The 14,840-nt window shown below is 32.9% G+C and overlaps 1 protein-coding gene across 1 annotated transcript; it reads right to left on the bottom strand.

The window, feature by feature from the left end:
- Positions 1 to 2,006: 2,006 nt before the first annotated feature.
- LOC138361661 (uncharacterized) lies at positions 2,007 to 6,250 on the bottom strand. The gene is made up of 3 exons (XM_069320869.1): positions 6,091 to 6,250; positions 4,760 to 4,901; positions 2,007 to 3,891 (listed from the first exon to the last, which is right to left on the bottom strand). Exons 1-3 carry the CDS (start codon positions 6,091 to 6,093, stop codon positions 3,542 to 3,544), a joined length of 495 nt encoding a protein of 164 aa, XP_069176970.1. The 5' UTR covers positions 6,094 to 6,250; the 3' UTR covers positions 2,007 to 3,541.
- Positions 6,251 to 14,840: the final 8,590 nt, after the last annotated feature.

Here is a 14,840-nt window from a genome sequence, read left to right as displayed (position 1 = left end):
TACACACATACAAGGTATACTAGGTGAGTACTAGTTGAGTACTTACACACAAGATATTCTAGGTGAGACTAGGTGAGTATACACACACACGCAACATATACTAAGTTAGTACACCCAGAAACAAGATATACTAGGTGAATACACACATACAAGGTATACTAGGTGAGTACTAGTTGAGTACTTACACACAAGATATTCTAGGTGAGACTAGGTGAGTATACACACACACGCAACATATACTAAGTTAGTACACCCAGAAACAAGATATACTAGGTGAATACCCTAACACCAACCTCCTACAGTACACAACACCAACCTCCCACAGTACACCTCCCACAGGTAACCCCAACACCAACCTCCCACAGTACACAACACCAACCTCCCACAGTACACCTCCCACAGGTAACCCCAGCACCAACCTCCCACAGTACACAACACCAACCTCCCACAGTACACATCCCACAGGTAACCCCAGCACCAACCTCCCACAGTACACAACACCAACCTCCCACAGTACACATCCCACAGGTAACCCCAGCACCAACCTCCCACAGTACACAACACCAACCTCCCACAGTACACCTCCCACAGGTAACCCCAGCACCAACCTCCCACAGTACACCTCCTACAGGTAACCCCAACACCAACCTCACACAGTACACCTCCCACAGTAACCCCAGCACCAACCTCCCACAGGTACAAAATGAAGCCATGAGAATTATCTTAGGATGCCCAAGAAATGCTATGATTGAGAAAATCAGGATGGAGTTGAATCTGCAGAGTATTGGGGATAGAATTGCAGAGATAAATGTAGCTTCTGCCATTAGATTAATGAGAGGTGGGGGAGCTAATGAATTGGTCCTCTCAGTTCAAAAGGTGGGAAGTACTGAACAATGTATGATGAAGAAAAGAGCATATATGAATACCTTATGTTCTAATGTTATTAAGTATGATGTTATTTCAGAGTGTATTGCTGTGCCCAAGAGAAAATTTACACCACCATGGGAGGATTGTAATGTAGATGTAGTAATTACTCCCTTGCAAAAGAAAAAAAGTATGTATGAAATAGGAGAGCTGAGGGCAACATATGATTGTATAATTAGAAAATTGCCTACAGAAAACACTCTACTACATGTATATTGTGATGGGTCAGTAGCTAGGGATGGGAAGGCAGGATGTATATTGTGATGGGTCAGTAGCTAGGGATGGGAAGGCAGGATGTATATTGTGATGGGTCAGTAGCTAGGGATGGGAAGGCAGGATGTATATGTTCTTAACATTCTGAAACCTATATTGTTTGCTGATGATACTACACTCATCTACTCCAACCCCAACCCACATACACTAAATACTGTAATGTTGTTAATAATGAACTAAAAAAAGTCCACTTATGGATGTCAACCAACAAACTAACACTTAACATAGAAAAGACCTACTACATCTTATTTGGAAGCAAATCTACAAATGCAATTCAGCTTCAGATGACAATGTAAACATTAGCAATAACAATGATGGAAAGTTTCTTGGTCTATTCTTAGACAAGAGACTCAACTTCAGTACCCACATACAATACATAACTAAGAAAGTCTCTAAAACAGTTGGTATACTCTCCAAAATCAGATATTATGTACCTAACCCTGCTTTCATCTCTCTATATTATACACTAATCTATCCCTATCTCAACTATGGTATCTGTGCATGGGGTTCAACCACTGCAAACCACCTCAAGTCCATCATCACCCAGCAAAAATCTGCTATCAGAATAATATCAAATTCTGCTTTCAGACAACACACAGCCCCCTTGTTTAACTCCCTAAACATGCTAAACATAATCTCACTCCATAAATTCTCTTGTGTCAACTACATTTACAAAACCCTGTTCTTAAATGCAAATCCTGCTCTGAAACTCTTCCTGGACAGATGTAATAGGACCCATTATCACCACACCAGAAATAAATATCTCTTTGATATCCCCAGAGTTAAACTTGTATAAATAAATAAATAAATAAATAAATATGTTTATTCAGGTAAGGTACATACATACAAGTAATGTTACATTAATGGATCGATATATAGATAGAGCTAGTACATACAATGCCTAAAGCCACTATTACGCAACGCGTTTCGGGCAGGAAAAACATTAATATCTAGAACTTAATACTAATTGAGCATAAAGAATAAAATGTGTTGAGAACAAATACAAATAAAGATAAAAAAAAGAGGGAACATGACTGAAAAAGCAGCACAAATACAATAGGTTGACAAACAGTGTTGATTAAAAAAAAAAAAAAAAATAACAGACATGGGTTGACAATAGAGGGGTAAGGTAGGTTAGTGAATTTATTAGGTAGTGTTTAGTTTTTATCTTAAACTGGTTGAGAGAGGTACAGTCTTTAACATGGTTGGGAAGATCATTCCACATTCTGGGTCCCTTGATTTGTAGAGCATTTCTAGTTTGATTAAGTCGTATTCTTGGAATATCAAAACTGTATTTTTTTCTGGTGTGGTGCTCATGGGTTCTGTTACAACCTTCAATGAAGCTTTTGAGCTTATATGTATGTATTTGTAATGTATGTATGTAAACAATGTATTTATTATCATTTATCAATTCTGATAGAAATTACCTACTTAAAATTATCTGTTAGATTAAGGACCTGCCTGAAACGCTGCGCATACTAGTGGCTTTACAAGATTGTAAATACTGTACTATTCAATGTATTCTCACAACCCCAATGTACCTACTTGTATATATATAAATAAAATAAAATAAAATATTGTGATGGGTCAGTAGCTAGGGATGGGAAGGCAGGATGCAGTATGCCAAACTGAATTCGTGCGCCCCTTGAGGGACTTGAAGTAGAGGGATAGGGATCACAGGATAAGTATGGGTTGCACAAACTACTGGTAACAGGATGAGTATGGGTTGCACAATTAATTACTACAAAGTGGTTGAGTATGGGGTGCACGTAAATGAAGACTCCCAAGAAGCAAATCAGAGATCAGCCCAAGCTTCATCTTGAGGCAAAGCTCAATGCCTTAAGCCATATTGATGCTCTGTCCACAGAGCATTCTCTCTCTCAAATCATAATAGTACACTAATGGTTCCCTACACCACCCCTCAGGTGCAGCTGCAGCAGGCTTGGGTGACATGATGACTATGGGGTGCACAATAAACTAACACTCACAGAATGAGTATGGGCTGCACAATAAGCTACCTCTCACAAGATTAGTAATAAAGAAACATTAATTTTTTGGGTAGGGTGACTGAAACTCATCCTGGGGTAAAAATGTTTATTTAAATTTATTATAGTTAAATGAATTTAGTAAATTATTCCATATATTGTATTATAAGTGAATTGACACTAAACTATAAATGATACTAATAAGGTTTTAAAAATGAAAAACAGTAAAAATCCTTCATGTAAGATATGGAAGTTGAAAAGTAAATTAACTGTAAACTAAATTATAAACTGTAGACATAATATAAAGTATTATAAGTAAAATACCTATAAACTACCAAATAATGTGTAAGGAACCATTTCTATTGTTTGTCCTTTTTTACCTGTTTCCTCAGGTATTTTAAAATTCCCATTCCGTTGTTACTACACTGTTTTCCTGGTGTAGTTCCCTGTGGTTCAAATTTTACTACTTGTACTTCTTGCTGTTTCTGAAGGATTGCTAATGGTAGCCCTTGTTGCACCGGCGGAACTTTTTGTAAATGTTCCACCTGCGGAACTTTTTGTAATTGTTGAATTTCTTGCACCTGCGGTACTTTTTGGACTTTATGCACCTGCTGCACTTGTAGCTCGTCAGGATTTTTTTCCAGGGCATTATCGCTATCACCTTCTGATCCTAATGTAAGTTTATCTGCATCAAGCTTCCTTGTGCGTGCTGGAAAAAAATAAAAATAAAAAATAAAAAATTTTGAAATGGAAGATCCTGTGTAACAAATTTAATCAGTTACTATGATCGAGCCGCAGAAATTTTACAGGAAAGATATGGTTGGGTTGACTGCATCTATCTGGACCTAAAAGAGGCATTCAATAGAATTCCACATAAGAGTTTGTTCTGGAAACTGGAACATATTGGAGGGGTGACAGGTAAGCTTCTAACATGGATTAAAAAATTTCAAACTGATAGAAAAATGAGGGCAGTAATCAGAGGCAATGTATTGGACTGGAGAAATGTCACGAGTGGAGTACCACAGGGTTTAGTTCTGGCATTCATGGATAAATAATAAATAAATTGTTCATGATTTTTTTAGACAAAAGCTAGAATATGCAGCAGTTGTATGGTGCCCATATCTTAAGAAGTACATGTACAAACTTGAAATGATACAAAGACGTCATGGGTGTCATAGGTGCACCAGCACACTGGTTTGCTAAAGGGCCCTTAATGCTGTCGAGACCTTATGGGCCCTTGGACCCATTACGTTAAGACATAGTGCTGTATTGGCCCACACACTTTTTGCCATATACATCAACGACAGAGATGATTGAATTGAAATTATATATATATATATATATATATATATATATATATATATATATATATATATATATATATATATATATATATATATATATATATATATATATACATATACATATATATATATATACATATATATATATATATATATATATATATATATATATACATATGTATATATATATATATATACATATGTATATATATATATATATATGAGAGAAAATAATAGGTGGTGATATATTTATATATTATGTGAACTACTTACACAAAAAGAAGTTAGTGGTGAAGATCTTCTTGTCCTCTTCTTGTATTACGTTGTTTGGTAAAATACCATGTGTCACCCGTGCTGGTCCTTTCTTGTAATAGATAACGATTGATTCATACCCACAGCCACGCAGATATGTTAGCTGAAAAGCAAATAATATTTAAACAATAACACTATCTGGGAAAATGCAACAAAATAAATGTTTGAAGCATAGCTGGGCATGTGCAATAGAACCCATAATAGAATCACAATACCAGAAATAAATATCTTTGATATCCCCAGAGTCAAAGTTATTCTGTGTAAATACTCTATGCAAATAAAGGGACCTTGTCTATGGAACTAACTTGCTAACAAATTTAAAAACTGTCCAACTTCTGCCATTTTAAAAAATAAAACCAAAAAGTACCTAAATTTTTTCTTGATAGTTTCCTAACTAGTGTATTAAACTCGCACTGTATCTTATGAAATCCAATGCCAGAATATATGTGCCTAAACCATACAACTTTTCCATTGTAATCATTGCTATCACCTTATATCATGATTGTTATATTGAATGCATATCTTACTATATTATACCTTGAAATATTCCTCAAATTATGCTACAATTTATATGTTGATAACCCTCAAATTTTACTTTAATGTACATAGTAATCTTTGTGATACTTTCTTACAATGTACCAGCCAATAAACCTCCTCACTTTTGGGACATGGTAACATGGTACTCAGATAAAGGGTTTCCGGTGGATGTAGTATACATGGATTATGCTAAAGACTTTAATAAGGTACCACATGGAAGACTAGCAAGGAAATTACAGGTTCATGAAAAAAATTGTAAAGTGCACAAAACAATAGTTAAAACAAAGAGAGCAAAAGGTCATACTAAATGGGAATGAATATGAAGAAATGTGTTAAGTTGAGTACCTCAGGGGTCCATTTTTAAGTCTAAAATATTTTTCATATATTGAACATCTATGATATAGAAAAGAATATAATCTAATCAACCACATCCTCATATTTGCAAATGCCTGGCATTTCACGAGCACTTTGTCCGGGGTTTATATTCTAGCCGGGGAGGATTTACTGGGTTAGGCTAACCTAACCTAACTTAACCAAACCAAACCAAGTATCTCAAGTTACAAATATCTCTGGGAATTCATATTATCTGCTGTTGTAGAATTGACAAAATGGACAGTGTCAACAAAATTATTCCCACATACTCCGTCACTATGTGATGGAGTACACATAGAATAGGGACTGAATTGTCCCTGACAGGGACAATTCTGTAACAAATGTTCTAGCATAAAACTTTGTACAGTTTAGTAATTCCTTACCATTTGATGTACTAGGTAGATCCATGTTTGGTGAAGTTTTATAGCTGGAGCTGGAAGATCCTGTCGAGATGACTTCTTCAAAGAGAATAGCTTCAACACATTGTGTCTTGAGTCTTCCAGTACTTGGCCTACAGTTACCAGATCTGATTTACAGAAACTAGTGAACTATGGAGATAAGATTGTTAATAATATACTTTTTTTGAGATTCATATGACTTGCAGCTTAAAAACCAATCTTATTTTAAAATAGTACACTAAAGTACATAGCAAATTGCGAAATTCGTAGTTTTTTAACTACTTTAAAGCTAAATTCTCAAGCTTTGAAAATAAGCACAATTTGCTATTTTAAGCGGAATCTGGCAACTCTGATTTAGCATGTAAACATTGACTTGCATTCACAATGTAGTTATTTATTTTTCAACAATTTAAAACGAGTTATGAAAATACACACATTGGTACATTATTGCAAAGGCACTATACTATATATATATATATATAAATTGTTGCAAGTCGAGCAACAAATATTTTACATTGAACAACAAATGAGATTGGAAAAGCAGTATTGCCAAAATAGACCCCAGACACACCCTGTGGGTAGTAATGGACCCCCATACCGACCCTATGAGGGGTAGTGGACCCCATAATAACACTATGGGCGATAGTGGACACTATACAAACACTATGGGCGGCAGTGGACCCCCTACCGACCCTGTGGGCGGCAGTGGACCCCTACCGAACGTGTGGGCGGCAGTGGACCCCCTACCGACCCTGTGGGCGGCAGTGGACCCCCTATCGATCCTGTGGGCGGTAGTGGACCCCCCCCATATCGACCCTGTGGGCGGCAGTGGAATATGCCCACAGGGTTATAGGGTTATAGGGTTCATAACAGTGAACCCTATATACTAATCCTGTGGGCGATACTGTACCCTATAGTCATCCTGTGGGGGCAATGGATGCCATACATATCCAGTGGGTGTTATTGTACCCCATACTTATTCTGTGGGTGGTTGGAGCCCCATACCCATCCTGTGGGTTATAGTGGACCCCATACTCATCCTGTGGGTGGTATTGGACCCCATACCTATCCTGTGGGTGGTTGTGAGCCCATACCCATCCTGTCGGTGGTAGTGGACGCAATACACATCCAGTGGATGGTATTGGATCCCATACCCTTCCTGTGGGTGGAAGTGATCCCCATACCATTCCTGTGGGTGGATGTGACCCCCATACTCATCCTGCGGGTGTTATTGGACCCCTTACCCACCTAACAGGTGGTAGTGGACCCTAATCCTATAGTTTCCAATAATCCACACCATACCATCCTGTTTGCAGTAGTTTACCCTATATACATTCCAACATAACATCGTTTTCTGTTAGCGTTCCTACAAAACATTCTTTAAAGATTTCTAAAGCACAAACTATAGTATATAATATTGATTGGTGAAGCACTTATTCTATGTAATAATTTATTGTGCTTATTATAATTTACTAAGAACAACTAATATTTCTCAAAACAAAACTACGAGCCTTCAATAGGATGTAGCTGATCTGTAATATTATAAGAGCATGGACAATAGTAGGTGAATTTCACAACCCATGTGGGACCTGAAAACTACAATTTTCGTTATAATTGAACCAATCACGACTATTCAGCTATCTACGTTGATGGACGAGTACTGTGAGACGTAAATTGGTACGTGAGGAAGAGTTTGAGCCTTGGTAAAAAAGTTAACTGGGAATATATCACATATGTACTAAATCACATTCCACATATTGACTTTAAGCACTAGTCATATATGTACTGTCTTGTGTGAGAACGGGTTGTATAATCGTGACTTTTTTCACGTTTTTCATGTAGTTTGATATTACGTAAATATATTCATTTTTACCAATATTTCGATACTATTTCATGTAGTATCACGATATGTGATTTGGCCTTCAAATCTCAAAATTTCGCATAATATTGCATTTTAAGCAAGTTTTCTTGCATTTTATTTCGTACGAGAAATCATCGAATTTAGCAATATTTTGACGTTTATCATTCCCTTTTCCTTTATGTGATTTAATCAAAATATCATCGAATTAGGCAATATTTTGCCGTTTTTCCACGTTTTGGTGAATTTTCAGTTTATTAGTATTAACTCAATAAATATACAATAAAAATGATGCAAACACATAATTGATTAGATTATAACCTTAAATACTTGATTTTCAATCATCTATTTGTTTCTCTTTAAAATACTGAGTAAGATATTGAAAAGGGGAGAAGTTCTGTTTTTATTGCATATATCGACGTTTCAGCCGGATTAGAGCGGTTTTACGTGTACATCTTCCATCGGTAATATAAACGGAAAATCAGGAACATTTTAGTTAATTCTAATGAAAACACATTGATTTTTATAATTTGTATTGGAAACAACATTGTCATATGTCTTTTCATGGATCTAAATAGTACGAAACCTCGCTTCATGATTCGAAGTTAAAATCCTCAAATTTGGTATAATCGTGACTTTTTTCACGTTTTTCATGTAGTTTGATATTACGTAAATATATTCATTTTTACCAATATTTCGATACTATTTCATGTAGTAAAACGATATGTGATTTGGCCTTCAAATCTCAGAATTTCGCATAATATTGCATTTTAAGCAAGTTTTCTTGCATTTTGTTTCGTACGAGAAATCATCGAATTTAGCAATATTTTGACGTTTATCATTTCCTTTTCCTTTGTGTGATTTAATTAAAATATCATCGAATTAGGCAATATTTTGCCGTTTTTCCACGTTTTTGTGAATTTTCAGTTTATTAGTATTAACTCTATAAATATACAATAAAAATGATGCAAACACATAATTGATTAGATTATAACCTTAAATACTTCATTTTCAATCATCTATTTGTTTCTCTTTAAAATACTGAGTAAGATATTGAAAAGGGGGAGAAGTTCTGTTTTTATTACATACATCGACGTTTCAGCCGGATTAGAGCGGTTTTACGTGTACATCTTCCATCGGTAATATAAACGGAAAATCAGGAACATTTCAGTTAATTCTAATGAAAACACATTGATTTTTATCATTTGTATTGGAAACAACATTGTCATATGTCTTTTCTTGGATCTAAATAATACGAAACCTTGCATTATGATTCGAAGTTAAAATCCTCAAATTTGGTATAATCGTGACTTTTTTCACGTTTTTCATGTAGTTTGATATTACGTAAATATATTCATTTTTACCAATATTTCGATACTATTTCATGTAGTAAAACGATATGTGATTTGGCCTTCAAATCTCAGAATTTCGCATAATATTGCATTTTAAGCAAGTTTTCTTGCATTTTGTTTCGTACGAGAAATCATCGAATTTAGCAATATATTGACGTTTATCATTTCCTTTTCCTTTATGTGATTTAATTAAAATATCATCGAATTAGGCAATATTTTGCCGTTTTTCCACGTTTTTGTGAATTTTCAGTTTATTAGTATTAACTCAATAAATATACAATAAAAATGATGCAAACACATAATTGATTAGATTATAACCTTAAATACTTCATTTTCAATCATCTATTTGTTTCTCTTTAAAATACTGAGTAAGATATTGAAAAGGGGGAGAAGTTCTGTTTTTATTGCATATATCGACGTTTCAGCCGGAATAGAGCGGTTTTACGTGTACATCTTCCATCGGTAATATAAACGGAAAATCAGGAACATTTCAGTTAATTCTAATGAAAACACATTGATTTTTATCATTTGTATTGGAAACAACATTGTCATATGTCTTTTCTTGAATCTAAATAATACGAAACCTCGCATTATGATTCGAAGTTAAAATCCTCAAATTTGGTATAATCGTGACTTTTTTCACGTTTTTCATGTAGTTTGATATTACGTAAATATATTCATTTTTACCAATATTTCGATACTATTTCATGTAGTATCACGATATGTGATTTGGCCTTCAAATCTCAGAATTTCGCATAATATTGCATTTTAAGCAAGTTTTCTTGCATTTTGTTTCGTACGAGAAATCATCGAATTTAGCAATATTTTGACGTTTATCATTCCCTTTTCCTTTATGTGATTTAATCAAAATATCATCGAATTAGGCAATATTTTGCCGTTTTTCCACGTTTTTGTGAATTTTCAGTTTATTAGTATTAACTCAATAAATATACAATAAAAATGATGCAAACACATAATTGATTAGATTATGACCTTAAATACTTCATTTTCAATTATCTATTTGTTTCTCTTTAAAATACTGAGTAAGATATTGAAAAGGGGGAGAAGTTCTGTTTTTATTGCATACATCGACGTTTCAGCCGGATTAGAGCGGTTTTACGTGTACATCTTCCATCGGTAATATAAACGGAAAATCAGGAACATTTCAGTTAATTCTAATGAAAACACATTGATTTTTATCATTTGTATTGGAAACAACATTGTCATATGTCTTTTCTTGGATCTAAATAATACGAAACCTCGCATTATGATTCAAAGTTAAAATCCTCAAATTTGGTATAATCGTGACTTTTTTCACGTTTTTCATGTAGTTTGATATTACGTAAAATATTCATTTTTACCAATATTTCGATACTATTTCATGTAGTATCACGATATGTGATTTGGCCTTCAAATCTCAGAATTTCGCATAATATTGCATTTTAAGCTAGTTTTCTTGCATTTTGTTTCGTACGAGAAATCATCGAATTTAGCAATATTTTGACGTTTATCATTCCCTTTTCCTTTATGTGATTTAATCAAAATATCATCGAATTAGGCAATATTTTGCCGTTTTTCCACGTTTTGGTGAATTTTCAGTTTATTAGTATTAACTCAATAAATATACAATAAAAATGATGCAAACACATAATTGATTAGATTATAACCTTAAATACTTCATTTTCAATCATCTATTTGTTTCTCTTTAAAATACTGAGTAAGATATTGAAAAGGGGAGAAGTTCTGTTTTTATTGCATATATCGACGTTTCAGCCGGATTAGAGCGGTTTTACGTGTACATCTTCCATCGGTAATATAAACGGAAAATCAGGAACATTTTAGTTAATTCTAATGAAAACACATTGATTTTTATAATTTGTATTGGAAACAACATTGTCATATGTCTTTTCATGGATCTAAATAGTACGAAACCTCGCTTCATGATTCGAAGTTAAAATCCTCAAATTTGGTATAATCGTGACTTTTTTCACGTTTTTCATGTAGTTTGATATTACGTAAATATATTCATTTTTACCAATATTTCGATACTATTTCATGTAGTATCACGATATGTGATTTGGCCTTCAAATCTCAGAATTTCGCATAATATTGCATTTTAAGCAAGTTTTCTTGCATTTTGTTTCGTACGAGAAATCATCGAATTTAGCAATATTTTGACGTTTATCATTCCCTTTTCCTTTATGTGATTTAATCAAAATATCATCGAATTAGGCAATATTTTGCCGTTTTTCCACGTTTTTGTGAATTTTCAGTTTATTAGTATTAACTCAATAAATATACAATAAAAATGATGCAAACACATAATTGATTAGATTATAACCTTAAATACTTCATTTTCAATCATCTATTTGTTTCTCTTTAAAATACTGAGTAAGATATTGAAAAGGGGGAGAAGTTCTGTTTTTATTGCATACATCGACGTTTCAGCCGGATTAGAGCGGTTTTACGTGTACATCTTCCATCGGTAATATAAACGGAAAATCAGGAACATTTCAGTTAATTCTAATGAAAACACATTGATTTTTATCATTTGTATTGGAAACAACATTGTCATATGTCTTTTCTTGGATCTAAATAATACGAAACCTTGCATTATGATTCGAAGTTAAAATCCTCAAATTTGGTATAATCGTGACTTTTTTCACGTTTTTCATGTAGTTTGATATTACGTAAATATATTCATTTTTACCAATATTTCGATACTATTTCATGTAGTATCACGATATGTGATTTGGCCTTCAAATCTCAAAATTTCGCATAATATTGCATTTTAAGCAAGTTTTCTTGCATTTTATTTCGTACGAGAAATCATCGAATTTAGCAATATTTTGACGTTTATCATTCCCTTTTCCTTTATGTGATTTAATCAAAATATCATCGAATTAGGCAATATTTTGCCGTTTTTCCACGTTTTGGTGAATTTTCAGTTTATTTGTATTAACTCAATAAATATACAATAAAAATGATGCAAACACATAATTGATTAGATTATAACCTTAAATACTTGATTTTCAATCATCTATTTGTTTCTCTTTAAAATACTGAGTAAGATATTGAAAAGGGGAGAAGTTCTCTTTTTATTGCATATATCGACGTTTCAGCCGGATTAGAGCGGTTTTACGTGTACATCTTCCATCGGTAATATAAACGGAAAATCAGGAACATTTTAGTTAATTCTAATGAAAACACATTGATTTTTATAATTTGTATTGGAAACAACATTGTCATATGTCTTTTCATGGATCTAAATAGTACGAAACCTCGCTTCATGATTCGAAGTTAAAATCCTCAAATTTGGTATAATCGTGACTTTTTTCACGTTTTTCATGTAGTTTGATATTACGTAAATATATTCATTTTTACCAATATTTCGATACTATTTCATGTAGTAAAACGATATGTGATTTGGCCTTCAAATCTCAGAATTTCGCATAATATTGCATTTTAAGCAAGTTTTCTTGCATTTTGTTTCGTACGAGAAATCATCGAATTTAGCAATATTTTGACGTTTATCATTCCCTTTTCCTTTATGTGATTTAATCAAAATATCATCGAATTAGACAATATTTGGCCGTTTTTCCACGTTTTTGTGAATTTTCAGTTTATTAGTATTAACTCAATAAATATACAATAAAAATGATGCAAACACATAATTGATTAGATTATAACCTTAAATACTTCATTTTCAATCATCTATTTGTTTCTCTTTAAAATTTTGAGTAAGATATTGAAAAGGGGGAGAAGTTCTGTTTTTATTGCATATATCGACGTTTCAGCCTGAATAGAGCGGTTTTACGTGTACATCTTCCATCGGTAATATAAACGGAAAATCAGGAACATTTTAGTTAATTCTAATGAAAACACATTGATTTTTATAATTTGTATTGGAAACAACATTGTCATATGTCTTTTCATGGATCTAAATAGTACGAAACCTCGCTTCATGATTCGAAGTTAAAATCCTCAAATTTGGTATAATCGTGACTTTTTTCACGTTTTTCATGTAGTTTGATATTACGTAAATATATTCATTTTTACCAATATTTCGATACTATTTCATGTAGTAAAACGATATGTGATTTGGCCTTCAAATCTCAGAATTTCGCATAATATTGCATTTTAAGCAAGTTTTCTTGCATTTTGTTTCGTACGAGAAATCATCGAATTTAGCAATATTTTGACGTTTATCATTTCCTTTTCCTTTGTGTGATTTAATTAAAATATCATCGAATTAGGCAATATTTTGCCGTTTTTCCACGTTTTTGTGAATTTTCAGTTTATTAGTATTAACTCTATAAATATACAATAAAAATGATGCAAACACATAATTGATTAGATTATAACCTTAAATACTTCATTTTCAATCATCTATTTGTTTCTCTTTAAAATACTGAGTAAGATATTGAAAAGGGGGAGAAGTTCTGTTTTTATTACATACATCGACGTTTCAGCCGGATTAGAGCGGTTTTACGTGTACATCTTCCATCGGTAATATAAACGGAAAATCAGGAACATTTCAGTTAATTCTAATGAAAACACATTGATTTTTATCATTTGTATTGGAAACAACATTGTCATATGTCTTTTCTTGGATCTAAATAATACGAAACCTTGCATTATGATTCGAAGTTAAAATCCTCAAATTTGGTATAATCGTGACTTTTTTCACGTTTTTCATGTAGTTTGATATTACGTAAATATATTCATTTTTACCAATATTTCGATACTATTTCATGTAGTAAAACGATATGTGATTTGGCCTTCAAATCTCAGAATTTCGCATAATATTGCATTTTAAGCAAGTTTTCTTGCATTTTGTTTCGTACGAGAAATCATCGAATTTAGCAATATATTGACGTTTATCATTTCCTTTTCCTTTATGTGATTTAATTAAAATATCATCGAATTAGGCAATATTTTGCCGTTTTTCCACGTTTTTGTGAATTTTCAGTTTATTAGTATTAACTCAATAAATATACAATAAAAATGATGCAAACACATAATTGATTAGATTATAACCTTAAATACTTCATTTTCAATCATCTATTTGTTTCTCTTTAAAATACTGAGTAAGATATTGAAAAGGGGGAGAAGTTCTGTTTTTATTGCATATATCGACGTTTCAGCCGGAATAGAGCGGTTTTACGTGTACATCTTCCATCGGTAATATAAACGGAAAATCAGGAACATTTCAGTTAATTCTAATGAAAACACATTGATTTTTATCATTTGTATTGGAAACAACATTGTCATATGTCTTTTCTTGAATCTAAATAATACGAAACCTCGCATTATGATTCGAAGTTAAAATCCTCAAATTTGGTATAATCGTGACTTTTTTCACGTTTTTCATGTAGTTTGATATTACGTAAATATATTCATTTTTACCAATATTTCGATACTATTTCATGTAGTATCACGATATGTGATTTGGCCTTCAAATCTCAGAATTTCGCATAATATTGCATTTTAAGCAAGTTTTCTTGCATTTTGTTTCGTACGAG

Source organism: Procambarus clarkii, unplaced genomic scaffold (assembly GCF_040958095.1).
Source record: "Procambarus clarkii isolate CNS0578487 unplaced genomic scaffold, FALCON_Pclarkii_2.0 HiC_scaffold_570, whole genome shotgun sequence".
NCBI lineage: Eukaryota > Metazoa > Arthropoda > Malacostraca > Decapoda > Cambaridae > Procambarus > Procambarus clarkii.
This window is presented reverse-complemented; position numbering and strand designations above follow the sequence as displayed.